Source organism: Magallana gigas, chromosome 3 (genome assembly GCF_963853765.1).
Source record: "Magallana gigas chromosome 3, xbMagGiga1.1, whole genome shotgun sequence".
NCBI lineage: Eukaryota > Metazoa > Mollusca > Bivalvia > Ostreida > Ostreidae > Magallana > Magallana gigas.
In genome coordinates this window covers 46,716,416-46,732,322 of record NC_088855.1, presented here as the reverse complement: position 1 = coordinate 46,732,322, position 15,907 = coordinate 46,716,416, and the positions used below count along the sequence as shown (strand labels likewise).

The 15,907-nt window shown below is 32.2% G+C and overlaps 2 protein-coding genes across 5 annotated transcripts; one reads left to right on the top strand and one right to left on the bottom strand.

Annotated features, from left to right (window-relative positions):
* The first annotated feature begins 157 nt into the window (after positions 1 to 157).
* Positions 158 to 7,274, top strand: LOC105341734 (coiled-coil domain-containing protein 149-B). 4 transcript variants are annotated; one of them, XM_011448413.4, is made up of 12 exons: positions 158 to 315; positions 513 to 671; positions 1,625 to 1,675; positions 1,995 to 2,102; positions 2,601 to 2,723; positions 3,003 to 3,175; positions 3,259 to 3,331; positions 3,477 to 3,561; positions 3,658 to 3,796; positions 3,905 to 3,981; positions 4,098 to 4,652; positions 4,995 to 7,274. In XM_011448413.4, the coding sequence occupies exons 1-12, from the start codon at positions 244 to 246 to the stop codon at positions 5,279 to 5,281; spliced, it is 1,902 nt and encodes a 633-aa protein (XP_011446715.3). In that variant the 5' UTR covers positions 158 to 243; the 3' UTR covers positions 5,282 to 7,274. The 4 variants fall into 4 exon arrangements, with proteins under 4 accessions (XP_011446715.3, XP_011446714.3, XP_034299135.2 ...); XM_011448412.4 differs by having other exon boundaries at positions 4,095 to 4,652; XM_034443244.2 differs by having other exon boundaries at positions 3,890 to 3,981.
* Positions 7,275 to 7,877: 603 nt separating this feature from the next.
* On the bottom strand, positions 7,878 to 14,940 carry LOC105341735 (sorting nexin-16). Its single transcript, XM_011448415.4, has 9 exons — positions 14,828 to 14,940; positions 12,562 to 12,746; positions 11,931 to 12,174; positions 11,530 to 11,616; positions 11,003 to 11,151; positions 10,576 to 10,645; positions 10,081 to 10,217; positions 9,823 to 9,975; positions 7,878 to 9,607 (listed from the first exon to the last, which is right to left on the bottom strand). Exons 2-9 carry the CDS (start codon positions 12,729 to 12,731, stop codon positions 9,421 to 9,423), a joined length of 1,197 nt encoding a protein of 398 aa, XP_011446717.3. The 5' UTR covers positions 12,732 to 12,746; positions 14,828 to 14,940; the 3' UTR covers positions 7,878 to 9,420.
* Positions 14,941 to 15,907: the final 967 nt, after the last annotated feature.

The window sequence follows — 15,907 nt, the reverse complement described above, 5'->3', positions numbered from 1 at the left end:
AATTATGAAAATAAAAAAATGAAACAAAGATAACAGTTTTACAATCAGAGCGGCTATAATCAAATACTTATCAAAATAAATCCTAATCTGAGTATATGTAAGGTTTAATGAAAATTGAACGCACCTATAATATCACATCCGTATAACGTTTTAATCTATTGTGGAGGAAAGTGTCAAAATAAGAAGAATACCAACAGCGATGAAATTGATTTCTGCTTCGTGGATAATCAATTAACATTAAAAATGACGAGATTTAGACAAACAGAAGATGATCTGTACAATTTAGAGTCAAAGTTTGACTCTCTACGCAATGAGGTAGTTGTTTCTGACATTGACAATCGCTGTTACATTTGCAAACTTCACTGTGTGCGCTTAATATGTTTCTCTTATGTTATTCTGACCAAAAGCCGGCAGTGTTTTGGTTATTTAAATAAAAACCTCGATTGAATTTATTGAATACGACGGGCTAACAGTGTACTGTTTAATAAGTATTATTTTTCTATGTTTCTAAGTATTTAGTGTGCAAGAGAAAACTTGAAAGCAAATGTCAGGCCTTATTGATTCTTACAAAAGAAATGGGACAATGTCGAAGTGAAAGGGACCAATTCAAGCTCATGGCTGAGCAGCTTCGTGAAAGATACCAAGGTCTTAAGAAACAGTTACATGGACAGGTAAACTTTTATTTTTATGTAATATATTTCTTTGTGACATTTAGTTACACATTTTTAATCATTTTACATTTGATTAATGCTCAGTTGTAGTTGGTTTATGTATATGAGCTGGATCGGGACACTTGGAATAAATGTTTTATAAATTTGGGTTCTTGGCGAGCGTCAAAGTATTCAAGAGAAATTCAAAGTTTTCTTTTGGGGCACAGGTTACATTTAACAATGATGAGAGATGTGTAGTTCCTTCTGCGCCCGCCCCAACAGTCATGCCGTAAAACATATTATCAGAGCATTTTGATTTCATATTTTTGTCCTATCCCTGGTACTTGAGAAAAGGAATATGTATATTATACTAACATCTGATGTTTTGTTAGAGAAGTCTGGCTATGATAGACTGATCAGCTGATTGGTGATAACTTAGTCAGCCAATTGAAAACTCAGACTATTATTAATTTGACCTAAGAGCTAATAACAGAAACATATGTACATGTACACAGCACAGGCACTTGACATTATATATTTTTCTCATGATAAAAAAAATACCCTCTACCTAATATTACACAAGGCACACATCACCGCCATCTTGGATTTATTTAAAACTTTCACATCAGCTGGAATTTTTGCTTGAAACTCAACGGTGAAATTATTATGCCCTCCCTTTCATCTGCCGATCGGTCCTTTAACACATTAGTTTACAATGAATTCAACCAAAACGGTGCATTACATCTGTCATTTATAAAAAATCACTCTTCAGTCAGATATTTTTTTTACGTTTGTGTATCAAATATTTCCTAAGCGAGAGAAATGTACATGTGTATCCCATTTAACACCAGTGCTAGAGAAATGTACATGTTTATCCCGTTGAATACCAGTACGGTAGTTGGAATTGTAGATATCTTGAATGTTTAAACTACATGAATTTTGTGATACTGATAAGCAATGTTGTATGTTTCCAGATTCCCAAAAACTTTGATGATAGCAAAGGTGGTCTGCATAGATTGGGAGAGGTATGTTTGATGAATAATATGCCTAAAATTTTATATTATATATTTCAGCAAAATGAATGTTTTGTAACATTGAATTTCAAGGTTTTATAAAATTATTACTGGGTTAAAAAGACCATTAGAAGTATGACTTGATTACATCTTGATTAACAAGATACATGTATTATATAGAAGCAGCACAATTTAAAAGTAATATTTCACAAGAATTAACAACAAAAGTACACAAAATTAGTAATAAAACAATTATATAATGTCATGTCTTTTCCACACACAAATTGTACCAATGTATGAATATTTATATTTAAATTTAATTTCCTTACAGGTACCTTTACAAGCTCTGCTTGTTGAATCAAGAGAACAAACCAAATGTCTTCAGTTTGAAGTTGATGACCTGAAGCAAAAACTACAGGATGCATGGGGTGATATAAAGGTACAGTTTTCCCTTTGTAAACCCAAAATGTTTTTAAAATACTGTTTAATCACAGTACATTGCTGTCAGACCTTTAAATTCTTTAACCAGTATATAAAAATCTTCAATGAGATTAAAATCAAATTCTCGATCTGCTCCTTGTTTTTCTATTGTCACTACACGAGGAGATCCTTAAGAGTGCAATTACTAAGTTGTTACAGAGATATCCATCCCGCTACTAGTTCAAGCATTTATTGCGATGAACAAATACATATACATGTAGTATTAAAAATGCATTTTTCAATATGTTAGGAAATATTTGTTCTCACAATTAATGCTCAATGCATTCTTCCTGATCCTGCCATTTCATAGTGATAGCTGATGCACAGTCCCTCTCCATGTCAACAAACAAGTCAACTTCCAATGCTGACCTTTATATGGCCGTTGTTGTGTTGATAATGCTATTGTAAAATGCTTTATAAATTAACAACCTAGCTGATATCAATAATTGATTTGCAGCTGCTAAGGGAACAGATAGCTCGCCAGAGAGTAGGAACAACAGATGAAGGTATTAACACCAGACATTTTCCTGCACATGAAAGAGAGAGTCTTGTCAAACAGCTAGAAGACTTCAGAGTACAGGTCAGTTCTCATTCCTCATAATGATATTTTATGAATAAATTAAATTGAAATTTAAGTACCTTAAAATGAAAATTAAGTTAAACTTTGACTGTGTGACGGTCAGACCATTTCAAAAAGCTCAGATAGCTCAGTTGGTAGAGCACCTGACTAGAGATTCAGGGGGCCTGGGTTTGAATCCCGGTCTGGTCCGTCATTATTTCTCCCATCCTGTTATATATTTATATATATTAATATACTTTCTGCTGTTGATATTAATAATAATCTGTGTGCTATTTTTAGTACACACAGTTAGAGAGAGACCTGCAGCAGGTGCTTGATGAGAAACAAGAACAAGAGACAGAAAGGGACGCCTATAAAACAAAGTATGAGAGACTGAATCAGGAGCTAAACTACATACTGAAGGGCGACGAGCGACGAGTGGTGGATCTAGATGCACTTATCATGGAGAATAAGTAGGAAGTTGTTATATGTGGAGTAAATTAATGTACTAACTTACATTAGGATCTACACTTAATATTCATTATCTCATGTTTAGGTACCTCCAAGAACGACTCAAACAGATGGAAGAGGAGAAATCTATAGCAATGGCCACAGTTTCTAAATACAAGGTGTGTATAATAGAAGCACTATATCACTATATACTTGCACACATTTAATGTACAGTATGACAATACAAAAATCAGTACAACTTGTTTTCTTCAGAGTATACGTGTATTTTCTTTTCAAAGTAAATTTTGGGATTCATTTTCTTAGACACTTTTGGAGAGAAGAAAAATGAAAAGTGCTTTGAAATTAGGACAAAGTCGCAGCGGAGGCCTTATTATTTCTCAGAAACAAGGTACACTGTAGATATTATATATGTGAGGAGTTAAGATTACATTTTTGAATGTAAATGAAATGATCATTTTATTGGATGATTTCTGTGTATATACAGTTCAACAATTTCTGGAGGATAAAAGTGAATGCTCAGTGACCCCTCAGACAGTGGCTGACATCAAAGCATTGGCAGGTGCCCTGTTAGACACGGTCAATGATAAAAACCTGGCTCTTTCCCATCAAAGGAAAACAAACAAGTGAGATACATGTATTTACAAACTTATATAAAATTTTTAATTACAAAGTAGCTGTATTATATAAATGTCTTTTGATTTTCTGCACTTACACAGACATTTTGCTGTCAGAATTTTAGGCAATAGAATATCAGAGCTGGAAAAGAAGATCAAAACATTAGAAGTTGCTGGACTTTGGAATATATCGAGTAAGATATATAATTTCTTATATCATTGAAAATGTGATCCATTCATGCTTTCTTGCACAAAGATTTTTAATATTTCAACATTTATCCATATACATCATTACACTGTTCATTAGCAGCTTCTACAAATTTGGAAAAACTTAAAGAAGAATGTGAGGAGGTAAAGACATTGATACCTCAGCTGTCACAGTCCAGTGAAGATGGAGTGAATGGAAATAGTACCCCGGGATCCAGTGGGAGTTCATTAAACAGCAGCCCCCAACATTCCAGTAGCACCCCCTGCTGTGTCAGTCCCTCACACTACACAGAAGGATCTGGTAAATCTAGTCCTCTGGACTCTCTGTATGACAGCAGTGGTAAAATTAGTCCCAGAGATGAGAGTTCAGAACTTTCCCTCTGTGACACAAGTTCAGTTCCGCTAAGTCAAAAGTCTGATACCAGTGGTATCTCTCACCACAGTGATATCACAAATGATGAGATATATTCCCTTACGTCACCAGACAGCAGTACTAGACAGATATCGCCCCAGTCCTCCCCAAACGAGGCAATCCATAGTAACAACATGGCCTCACCTAGTCTAAGCCCAAAAGGTAACACCGAGAGCCTAGATACAGATGACCTGGATTTGATCCCAGAAAAAGAGAGTTCAACAACAAATTCAAGACACGACATAGGTAAGTACATGTATATCTATTACCACTTTATTATCCAATTAGTATAATTTATTTAATTACAAGCTAAATACATATGTATGTTTACAAACAGAATTCATTTTCAGTTTTGTACTACTGGAAATGATCTACAAGCATATGTATGTTTACAAACAGAATTCATTTTCAGTCTTGTACTACTGGAAATGATCTACAAGCACATGTTATATTGGACATTAACATTACTAACAGACATGCAATCTTATGACTTGTCATGGACAGCAACATTGTTTAATATAATACATGAAAGTATATTTTATAAAAGGTTATTTTATATTAACCATTTTGTTCCTTTTCATTTTACAGGTGAAAATTTGCTGGAAAATGCTGAAACTGATGAGCTTCTTACGGTGTCCGAGAGTGAAGATGGAAAACTTTCGGTAGAAATGGATGATACAGAAGAGCAGATGAATCTGTTGATGGAGACAATGACCAATAAAATGCTAAGTGTTAATCAGAAGTTGAAGGTCAAGGACACTGTCCCTTCAGATGTTTGTGTCCAATCAGACCAGGAGGATGGAGAGGGGTCTTCTGACCGACCATTGCTTGGTAACAATGACCCCCCCAGAGACGACCTTAATGTGGAGTGTTAAGTCAAGGCCAAATATTTACATGCAATGCTTGCATGAACATTTTTAAGAGGGAACAATCTACCCGTACACATTTTGCACACATAATAAAGAGATTTTACTATCACAATTAGACTAGTGTAATTTATTATGGATGTTCAGCTGTCATCATTTGTTAAAAATTCATGATACAAGTACAGTGTACATGATTCAAATTAATGCATTATGTGTGATATACTTTTTTATTTTATTTATTTTCAAATCCTCTCTTGTTTTTTTTTTTATTAGAATATGGTTGTGAAATCCAGTTACAAGTATTTTTTTGTGTTCTTTTTGTTGTTGTTGCTTTTTTTTCCCTTTCATTAACTGCCACTACACATTCCATGTCTTCATTTTCCTGCATAATTCTATCACAAGGAACACTGGTCTTTAATTGTGAAACTGTTACTACCAGTATCATCAAACTTTTATGATAGGCACATTACAGATTTGTTTGAATTGAAATGTATTTAGGGAAAGTACATTAGAACATGTACATGGATACTAGTGTTGGTAAGATGTACATGTATTTGATTTATATGTGTATCTTTATTTCACTTTTTCATTGATTATTTGAATGGTATACATACTATAAATGTATTGGAACATGTTTTAGGGGTTTGAAGAATACTGTAGATTCCTTATTTTATGCGAGTACTTAATTCTGCGATTCAAGCGTTTTCCATCAAATCGCGAGAACATATAATTGCAAATACCAAATTTTTTATTATGGTTTCCTGTAGTTTACATATGTCTGAAAAATAAAAGCGAGATTTTTAAAATTCGCGAGATGTGCTTCTCACGATTTTAAGCGAATAATAATTACTTGCGTTTAATTAGGAATCTACAGTATGATTTGGATTTAATTGCAATGTGCAATTTGATTGATCAAAACTACAGTACTATATGCAAATACATGTATCTGTATAATTTAATTTGCTAAAGTGGCAAAAAATTTTAAAGTGCAATGCTATTTCTCTCAAGGGTGAAACAATTTTGCAAATGCTAATAATTCATTGATAGTAATTGTATAAGGTCTATGGCCTTAAAAATGAATTGCAATCTCAAACTGAATATTTATCCTGTAGAGGATATCCCATTAGTTTTAAATACATATGTAATTCTACAATTATCAGTAGATGTTGAATAACTTTGATGGCTGAATAATGTCCATGCTGTTGTATACAAGTACATGTGGTTTTTGATTTAATGGAATGATCTGTACTGTAACAAACGAGGTACTTGGAGCAGGTACTTGTAAGTATTTTTATTTATCAGGGTTTACATGTTTGTTGCAGTGTTTTGTTATTGCATCATTTTTCATTTGAACATTGGATATACCTGATAAATAGTACAGAATATACACATTATATATATATATAGTATATATACATTGATGTTGTAAGATAGAGTAGAGGGTTGTACAATTTGTGCTTCATTCACCGTTTGATTTACTGGTACATCTGTGTATGCAGATTTGTAGGACATCATTTATGGCTATAATGCAGTCATTTTTATGTATTTTGTAGTAATTCCAAATGGAATATGCTTGGGATACCTGGGACATTCCAAAGTGGGAATAACAATTTAATACCCTTATACATGTATAAATTAACAGAATAATGGAAAAAGCAGGGATTATCAGAGTAATATAAACATAAACATAAAATTAAGTTTTTCTTAATTTCTTAGATAAGCAATATCACCAGAGTGGTGGAAACAGATGGGGCATTCATGTCATACTGATGTAGGTTCTGTATACTCTTTAATTAATATCTGAAAGACTGGAATCTCAAGAAGTTAGATGTGTTAAAGTGCTGGGATTTACACGTGTTATTGTATTGTTGTTTTAGTTGTAGACGAGTGTGGTTTGTCTGATGTTAATTCTACCATTGTTGATTTTTAATTGTTGATCAATATATCAAATAAGTTTTGATTGTTTTCTCTTTTTAAATAAATTATGTTGAAACAAAGTAAAGGTTACTTTCTCATTTCAGCAGAGCACTTATTAGGCAAACAGTTAACCATTGAAAATATCACATGAATGTATTTTGAGAGGAGTGTTCCTACAGCTAGATGTCCCATTAATGTCATAAAGTAAATTAAAAACTCCTGATTTATATACAAAAATCCCCACCATAGAGACTCTTTCAGAAATATACTTCTTTTTGTATTTGTTTTCCATTTCTTATACTTTATACATACAATTTACCCGGTAATTTTTTTTTACTTAATTTCATAATAATACAATAAGCTACCATATCAAAGGGTCTCACTTTAATAAAGGGCATTAGGATGAAAAACATTCTTAAAAGACTTTGCTTTGACCTTAACCTTTGACTAAAGATTTTGTGATAAATCATTTCAACTGGCATCATTTATCCAACAAGCACTTTAATGCTGTAGAATAAGGCATGCACATGTACGAGATAAGATATTTTCCATTGGTCCTATTTTCTCACACTATACCAAAAGAATGCCTGTAATATAAGGATTGGCAGTGACCTTGAATTAAGTTTCTATATCTGCATTGCATCCATCATGCTATAGCTGACAAAAAAGGCATTCACATACACTGTAGTCTTGGTTTTACACAATACTTTTATTAATGGCACATTAAAATTCTCAAGTTTTCAGATTTCATAGAAGATAAAAATCAATATATAATCAATGGAAAACCAATATACAGATTAGATTTGTTCATTTCATTTAATTACACTGAATGAATTGGTTATTTCTATAAAGGGTAAAGAATGAGATCAGTAAGACAATTGCACTTCAAATTGGATGTATACACAACTGTGTAAACATTAGTTTGTTCTCTAAACAAGGGACAAAGCTACAAAAATATGCTGATCGGGAAATAAAATCAAGTACATCTACTAGTAGCAAGTCTGTATAAAATTGACTGTTCTTAAAGAGAATTTGACCATACAAACTAAACGTACTAAACTATATGTATCAAAATCACTTTAGCACAGTAAAAAACAGAGTAAAATCCTATGAAAAAAAACCCTAAGGTTTCTTGAACTCTTTTTTATGTATTTATAAAGAAAAAAATCTAAACAAAGCACCAGCAAGTAGACTAGAGATACAAGTCATCCATCACCATCTAATGCACAAAAACTCCTCAATCAAGTCAAAATATACAAAACCCTCCATGATCTCTTTAAAAAGCTGCATGTTTTAACTACATTTACATCTTTATATCGAGCCAATTACTGTTGTTATATCAACTATAATGACTCGTATTTGTATTGTTACATGTAAATTATTATATCTACCATCATAATAACTTAAGCTAGGTTGGACTCGATGTGATTTATAACAATTACAACAATTCTTGGTAAGTTTTCGGTGAATGTAATTTTTTTTGGCATTGAAACATCTACTTTTGCATACAGAACAATTGAATACCATTTTGTGGGAATTCTTGATCATACAATAAAATGAGTTCTTAGATAAAATCAGTGCTAAGAATCAAGATGCACGTACAAGTATGTCAACTGTACATAAATAGATATACTATTCAATAACAGAGAAAAATACAGAGAACAAAAACATCATATACATGTATATGTACTTATACATATAACAAAAATTCTTCATTGATGTTCAAAATTGAGCAAAGTGGCTTCCAAGCATGAGGATTTACAATAGTACTTGAGATATACATGTAATTAAATAAATAAATATAATGCTTTGAAATTAAACGCTTCATTGGTGTATATAATCCACATATCGGGTACATGAGTTGAAAAAAATAAGAGGATCATGAGAATCATAATGGTGAATACATTGTGAAAGACAAATCTGTAGCACAACCACATTGTATTTATTGGAATATTTCATGAATCATAACAGATTGCCAAGTAATGCAGCAATACCTACATTAAAATGATGCAATTTCATTGCTCATATTACATTTATATGTACTATTAAATTATATGAAATACAAATGTAGTAACAAAAATAAAAGGTGTTGTTTTTTTTTTTATTGTACCTCAGGTACAACTTTGACAAGAATTTCATTGACAACAGGCATAGGAAAAGCACTGAACTACAACAAGCAAGCAATTAATAAAGAGAAGCCATATCTCCAATCCTTTTCAAGCTATTGTATGCTAGTTAGTTTCAGCTTCTTGGGCTTTGCTACGGAACTTAAATATAGAAGACCTTTTCTTCTTCTTGGTCATTTTGTCCTCGGGACTTGAGCTTGACTTCTCAGCAGTCTCTGGTTTTGCCTGAGCTTGAATTTCCTCCCCTGTTATGTCTCTTTTTTCTTCAGGACTGCACACTTCCCCCTCAACCCTATAAACCATTTACATTTTAATTATTTTCAAAACTGTATTCTTTTTTCAATAAAAAAATAGAAACAGATAAAAGGATCTTCTGAGAAATAAGTTTTTCATATGAATATATATTCATCTCAAACTATCCAAGATCCAGGTGAGTACCGCAATAACTAATCCATGTTCTTAATCAAGATTTTAGAAAATGAAATCAAATGTATTCTTGGTACTTGCTTTGTAGAGCTCTCAACTTTTTCTGCAGCCATCATAGGAGTTTGAGTCTGAAGCTGTGATTGGTCGGCCTCTGTACAGGTCAATAGGTCACACTCAGCCAATGATGTTGAAGAAACGGGTGATTCGGAGGAATTTTTAGCATCATTATGTTTCCTATTAGCAGATAAAAATGAATATACTGTCTTGTATTCTTGAATTAGTCTAAAATCAGGCAAATTTAATGGGAGTGACTATGGTTGCTTGGCCATAGCAGAGTACCTCAAGGCAGTCGTAAGCATCTCCACTTGTCTCTTGTAGAGGGCCAGCTCATCATGTAAGAGATCAATCTCAGAATTCTTCTCCACCAAGTCCTTTCTCAGCCTGTACACAGTGTCTTCTAGTGATTCACAGAGAGCCTTCAAGTTAAAAGGTTGATAAAACTATCACACAAACTTCTGTATGCAAACAACTTGATTCTCAAACTTTTCTCTTCCCGCCTTTTAAACATCATGTATATTCAAATAATTATTGTTTGATCAAAATATCTGATGATACAATGAAAAATATGTACATGAAAAATGGATAAAAACATAGATGTATAGATTTTAATACATGTACATGCATATTTAACTTATTTAAATGGTGGCCTATTTCATAAGAAACACCACTCTTTGTAAAAAATGTATAAAATATGACAAATTATGTAAATAAACTTCCTTTTTAATAAATGCTAAGTATAACTCATTCCATTCTCTATCAATGTTATTCATTTACCCTGCTCTCTTCAATGCTGTCATGAGGCCCTGGGGGGTCATCGAAACAGAAGAATTCTCGCACTGGCTTACTGGAAAACAGAGAACTGTCATTTTTATGGAATGTGAAGATTTTTCCACTATCTGTGTTATTACAAGATAGACATTTTTTTTACATGTACATTCCAATTAAGATACAAGATATTAAAATATCTTTTATCTAATAATTAAAGGGTAATTTTACATGTACCTTATCTATGTATACTAAATAGACAAAAAAAAAATCTGCCCATTGGCCATTATCAGAATTCAGAGTTTTCAAACAAATTAGATTTTTAATTGTTAAATGAATGTATCTTCTTTTAGAGACAAATTTAGATCTGAAATCTAGCCTGAATCATTAAGATATGTGAGATCTACTGAAAACTATCAACTCTTAAAGCACTGACCTATTACATATGTCTTTGTGGCCCACACAGTTGTCAACAAAAGCCTGTAAACCAAGCTGCCTGTCCTCAATGAAATTCTTGTCAAAGTTGTCCCTGAACCATCGCTTGGGTGGCAAAGATAAGCGGATGTTTGGAAAACTCTTCCTCAACTGCAGACATAGGAAGGTCAAACTGTATTTATACATGCAAATACCAGGATATAAAAATCTCAAACTGTATAATTTGAGTACATGACAAGATTTAAATGGCAAAGATGGTAGGATATGTTTTAATGATTCAACTTCATATACCGGGGTACTTTATCAACCTTAATATCATGTTTGATTGTATCATATTCATATGGACAGGTAACAAATAAATCAATAACAAAAATTCAAAAAGGAAGATACTGGTACTTGGGTAATACAAGTTTAAGCCTAACCAAAGTACAATTATAATTTCAATCTGATTCAGTTTAACATTTCTTTTATTTTTTTCTCAACAGAATTCTGATATTGTAATACAGAACACATATTATAATTATGTACCCTATCGTTGAGCTGCACAAAATCTGTGTAGCGGCGAAATATATGCCACACATCATGTTCCGACTTCTGGACACACAAACGAAAAACCTGAAACAAAAATACTGAGGTAAAGTTTTACATAAAATAATGTACATGTATATACATATTTTATAAATGAACATTAAAAGTTAAATCTAAAGCAATTTCATACTTACAATGAATGAATAAATGAAAAGTGACAATATTTGCCATGAGACAATAAATATATTCCTACTTTTGTATTTCATCTTTATGTACCAAATGCATGTATATAAATACTGGTACATGTAGTAAGATATTTACTTTTTTCTTTTTTAAGTCCTTTAAACTGTTTTGACAATTTATCACATGAATGTGTACCCGGTACAATACCGGTTACTTACAGTAAATTTGGATCTCTCCTCCATGGTCTCAAATCCAAGGATAGGCACCTTGATATTCTCCGGATTGAGCGTTTCTGTGGAACAAGTGAGGCTGTCCTCCAGATCTGTCTGGAATCGGACGCTGCCTTTCCGAGGGCTGCAACTGCCATCTCTCTTCTTGGAGGTAAGCTGTGAAGCGGAGGTGATGGACTCTAGGTCTGAGTCAATCCGATCAATGGTGCCTTGTGATATGCTGGATGTTCGGCTTTTTAACAAAAAGACATAAAATCATAACTTAACAGAAAGATATGACTGAACATACCATTTATCTATAGGTATATACAATTACTCCTCATTTATTTCCTTTATAGCATATAACATGTATAATACCATTTAAAACCCTCTGCTTTCAAATAAAAGTACTTTAGATTCTGTTAAATAATTTTGCAATTCTGCTTTTTTGTATCAATTCATGAGTCTGAACAAACTTTTGGGCCCTTTGAGAACTTTTGTAATGATCGATCCATATATAATATAGCTATAGAAAAATGAAAGTAGATTTTGGATTCTACAAGGGAGTTTTGTGGGATTTCATGCCGATATTAATCTCTTGTATTTAATTAAGTCTTAAGAATCTTCAGTATATATTTACCTTGGTGTTTCTGTGAGTCCACTGTCATCGTTGTCGCCTACACCCCTGAACTTGCTTTCTGCTGTGTTAACCCCATTTTCATATAAACTCAGCCTTTCAACCTCTGCTGGATCATAATTTCCAGGAATAGCACAATCCTGGATATTTTTTCTTATTTCATCTTCATCCATTTTGCCATTTTTTCTCTGAAAAGATACAGTTCCCTATAATTATAATAAGCATTATTGTAACATAAACAAAGATAAAAATTCATGTCAAACTGTACCTGTAGATGTTTTTCTTAATCATAACTAAATTGTGACCTTTCCTGTTCATAAAAATCCTTTAAATTCTTACTTCCTGAAAATTTTTTATGCATACAAAAGTGGCTTGTATGAGTTTCACATGAAATTTACATATCATATGAACAGCGGTGAACCACTTAACAATTCAAGTGTTGACCATGCATGAATTATTACTAAAACAAACCAGTCTGCTTGATAAAGTCTGAAAATCTATACCTTACCTAAAATCTACAAATATACATTGTACTAATATTCTTACCATTATTCAATATACACCTGCAATCCAATATGAACTAGCTCTTACTAGCTAGTGTCTTAAGCACAGTTACAACTGTACGTGTTTCATTAATAAATTTTTTTTTATCAATCAGTCAATTTAGCCTCAAGCTTAAGCTTTATGGGAAGTTTATACACAGTTACCAAGGATTATCCCCAATAGGTAAATTAATTTCTGCTGGTTTGAAGATAACACCTTGAACTCACCAAACAATCAACAGGATGCGATTATATATGCTAGCTGTGTCTTTGTGATGATATCTATCTGCTTTTAAAGTTATTTTGAAAAGAATCAAAGCTTTGTAAAAATTGATCTCATCAAGCTTTGTAAATAACATGTTTCTACCAGCTAAGGCTGTGATCATTGACAAATACACTTTCATATTATGTCATGGCCAATATGGCTAACAGGTACTCTTACCAGGGACGTATATATAAATTTATTGAGTATACTTCCCTGCTCATATACTGACTGTGGGCCATCCGATTGCAGTCAGTAAGAGAGTGGGAGACTGATACGGATTTCTGACTATTCACTTATTTATACCCTGTCTCAAGATATCCTCCATTCACATTTTGCCTAATTACTTGATATTTAAATATACCACAGGGTTTAAAAGATGTCCATTCAAAAGTGTGAAAAAATAAGATTTCTTGATTTTTGAATTACCCCCCTCTGGCTTATCGGGGAAAAAATAGAGAATTAAGACACGAAAGTACCTGAATGACAACATTAAAGAATTGTGCAAGGTATTTCAATTTTCCGTGAAAGAAAAGATGTCAACATTTCCCATTATAAATCTATATAAGAATTCAGTTTCTGTTCCTGTGAATTTTTCCTGAGGGAAAAGTGATGTTTCATTTATCTTAATTGTATTAATTGTTTCATAGGTATGTGTATTTTTAATAAAATCATGAAAATGTGCTTTTAACAATAACTTGGAACATATTAAAATTACTAATTCAAATTCTATTGTTCCTCTTTCTACTTTCTGTTTGTTCCAGCCAACATGACCAAGGACTACAAATACTTAGTTAATTAGTTATAAATTAAAGTCCCTGCATGGTTTCGGTTTCACAGATTCTCATTAGGAAATGATTTCTATTAGTGAGTACACAAACTTTAGTAATAAGTTGAAAGTTCCAAGTAATTGTAGCAGTTCAAAAACTGACAGGTCTGAAAACAATCATTCATAAATCATGATCAACGTAGTATAGCTTTTTTATTATTTGATACTTTCATTATTGCATTTGATTACATATTAATCTGATAAATTCACTGTCAGATGTATCTTAACCCTAAAAAAACTTCCAATTACTCGATTTATTAAAAAAAACATATATCATGCATTGTAGTGCTTATTGATCAGCTGTTTTGCTTTCATCAGTGTTATGTTTATCTGTATAACTTATAGGGGAGGGGGACAGGATCGAGACACTCACGAATTATTAACTCGTATTAGATGTAATTTACTTTAATAAATATTTGAATTCAGGGCAATTACAGTTTTAATTTGACACTTTTATTTATCATTTAAACAATGAATAACTAAGTTATAAAGACCTACAAGTTTTTGTATTTGTATCAGGATCCTATGTATATCACTATGTAACCATGTCTATAAAAGCGGTTACAAAACGTATCATATTTCCGTATTTTTGACAATTCATGCATTATGAATAAATATACACTTTTAACAGCCTACCTTGTGAAATTATAACACCTGTTTCATTACCACAGGTGAGAGAAATCATGACTACATGGGCACATGATTTTTGTAAACACTCACAGCGCCACCTATCATAGCGGGATCAAGACTATTCGACACTAAGGCGTTCGGCACCATTTACCATTTTAGGCCTGAAACTGAAAATCCTCACTGATTCGTGTATTGGTAATTTAAAATTATAACAGAAGCAATTACTTATACTTTTCTTTGTTTTAAGTTCAAACTCTAGTAATGAAAAGGCTTCTAAAGGTTTGTGAATTATAATATATATAATACATAATTAATATATTCTTTTAGCCTTAATTAGCTTTTTGTTTTTAATGTGTATATAGGCTTAATTTTTGGCAAACATAATGAAAAATCTTGTTTTAAATTGTTGTTTTCAATAAAAATAAAAAAAGAAGAAGAAGAATTATAGAAGCAAAATTTTTGTGCATTTTTTGTCTCATGAAACATATCTAGAATACTTAGTTTTTCCAAAAATTATATTAAACATGAGGTGTGTTCAGCAGAGAGAGCTCATGCGAGCACTCGCCAAAATTTGCGTTGTTGGTATAGGGAATTTTGGCGAGCGATCAAGAGAGCTCGCTCTGTTGAACACACCTCCGGTCTTGATCCCCTCCTTAAAATGATGTATTGAGTATAGGTGTCCAGATTACTTTTCCCATGATTCAAATTAATATAGAATGTTAAGAAATTGTTTAATTTTTTACATAATTTAATTCCTTTAAATCTGTTAAGTATGGGGGAAAGATTGAAAATTATCAAATCAATAATGACATCACAATAGTACAAGTACCAATAAAGACATTCTTAATTCATTCACTAGATCTTGACCTAAAATAAAGCAATAGTATAATGATTTTTTGTGAGGGGAAAAAACTACTAAATTGTTGAAACTACATTACCATTTTGATGGATAATTTATTTCATTTAAAACATGGATTTCAAAAATGTTTCCCCCTTTTTTTTTTTTTGCAAAAGAAGGCTATATGAAGAATTTTCACTCTGGTCATTTAAGACTAGACTTTTCATTAATGTCATTCATAACCTTAT

Bases quoted from the DNA above. Each gene is read 5' to 3' on its own strand.
- LOC105341734 (XM_034443242.2), top strand. From the start codon at position 244: ATGACGAGATTTAGACAAACAGAAGATGATCTGTACAATTTAGAGTCA. The intron at 1,676-1,994 runs GTATGTTTGATG...ATTTCCTTACAG, and splicing joins GTCTGCATAGATTGGGAGAG to GTACCTTTACAAGCTCTGCT. The intron at 3,332-3,476 runs GTGTGTATAATA...TCATTTTCTTAG, and splicing joins CCACAGTTTCTAAATACAAG to ACACTTTTGGAGAGAAGAAA.
- LOC105341735 (XM_011448415.4), bottom strand. From the start codon at position 12,731: ATGGATGAAGATGAAATAAGAAAAAATATCCAGGATTGTGCTATTCCT. The intron at 11,617-11,930 runs GTAAGTAACCGG...TTTTTGTTTCAG, and splicing joins AGGAGAGATCCAAATTTACT to GTTTTTCGTTTGTGTGTCCA. The intron at 11,152-11,529 runs GTACATAATTAT...CTATGTCTGCAG, and splicing joins TTGTGCAGCTCAACGATAGG to TTGAGGAAGAGTTTTCCAAA.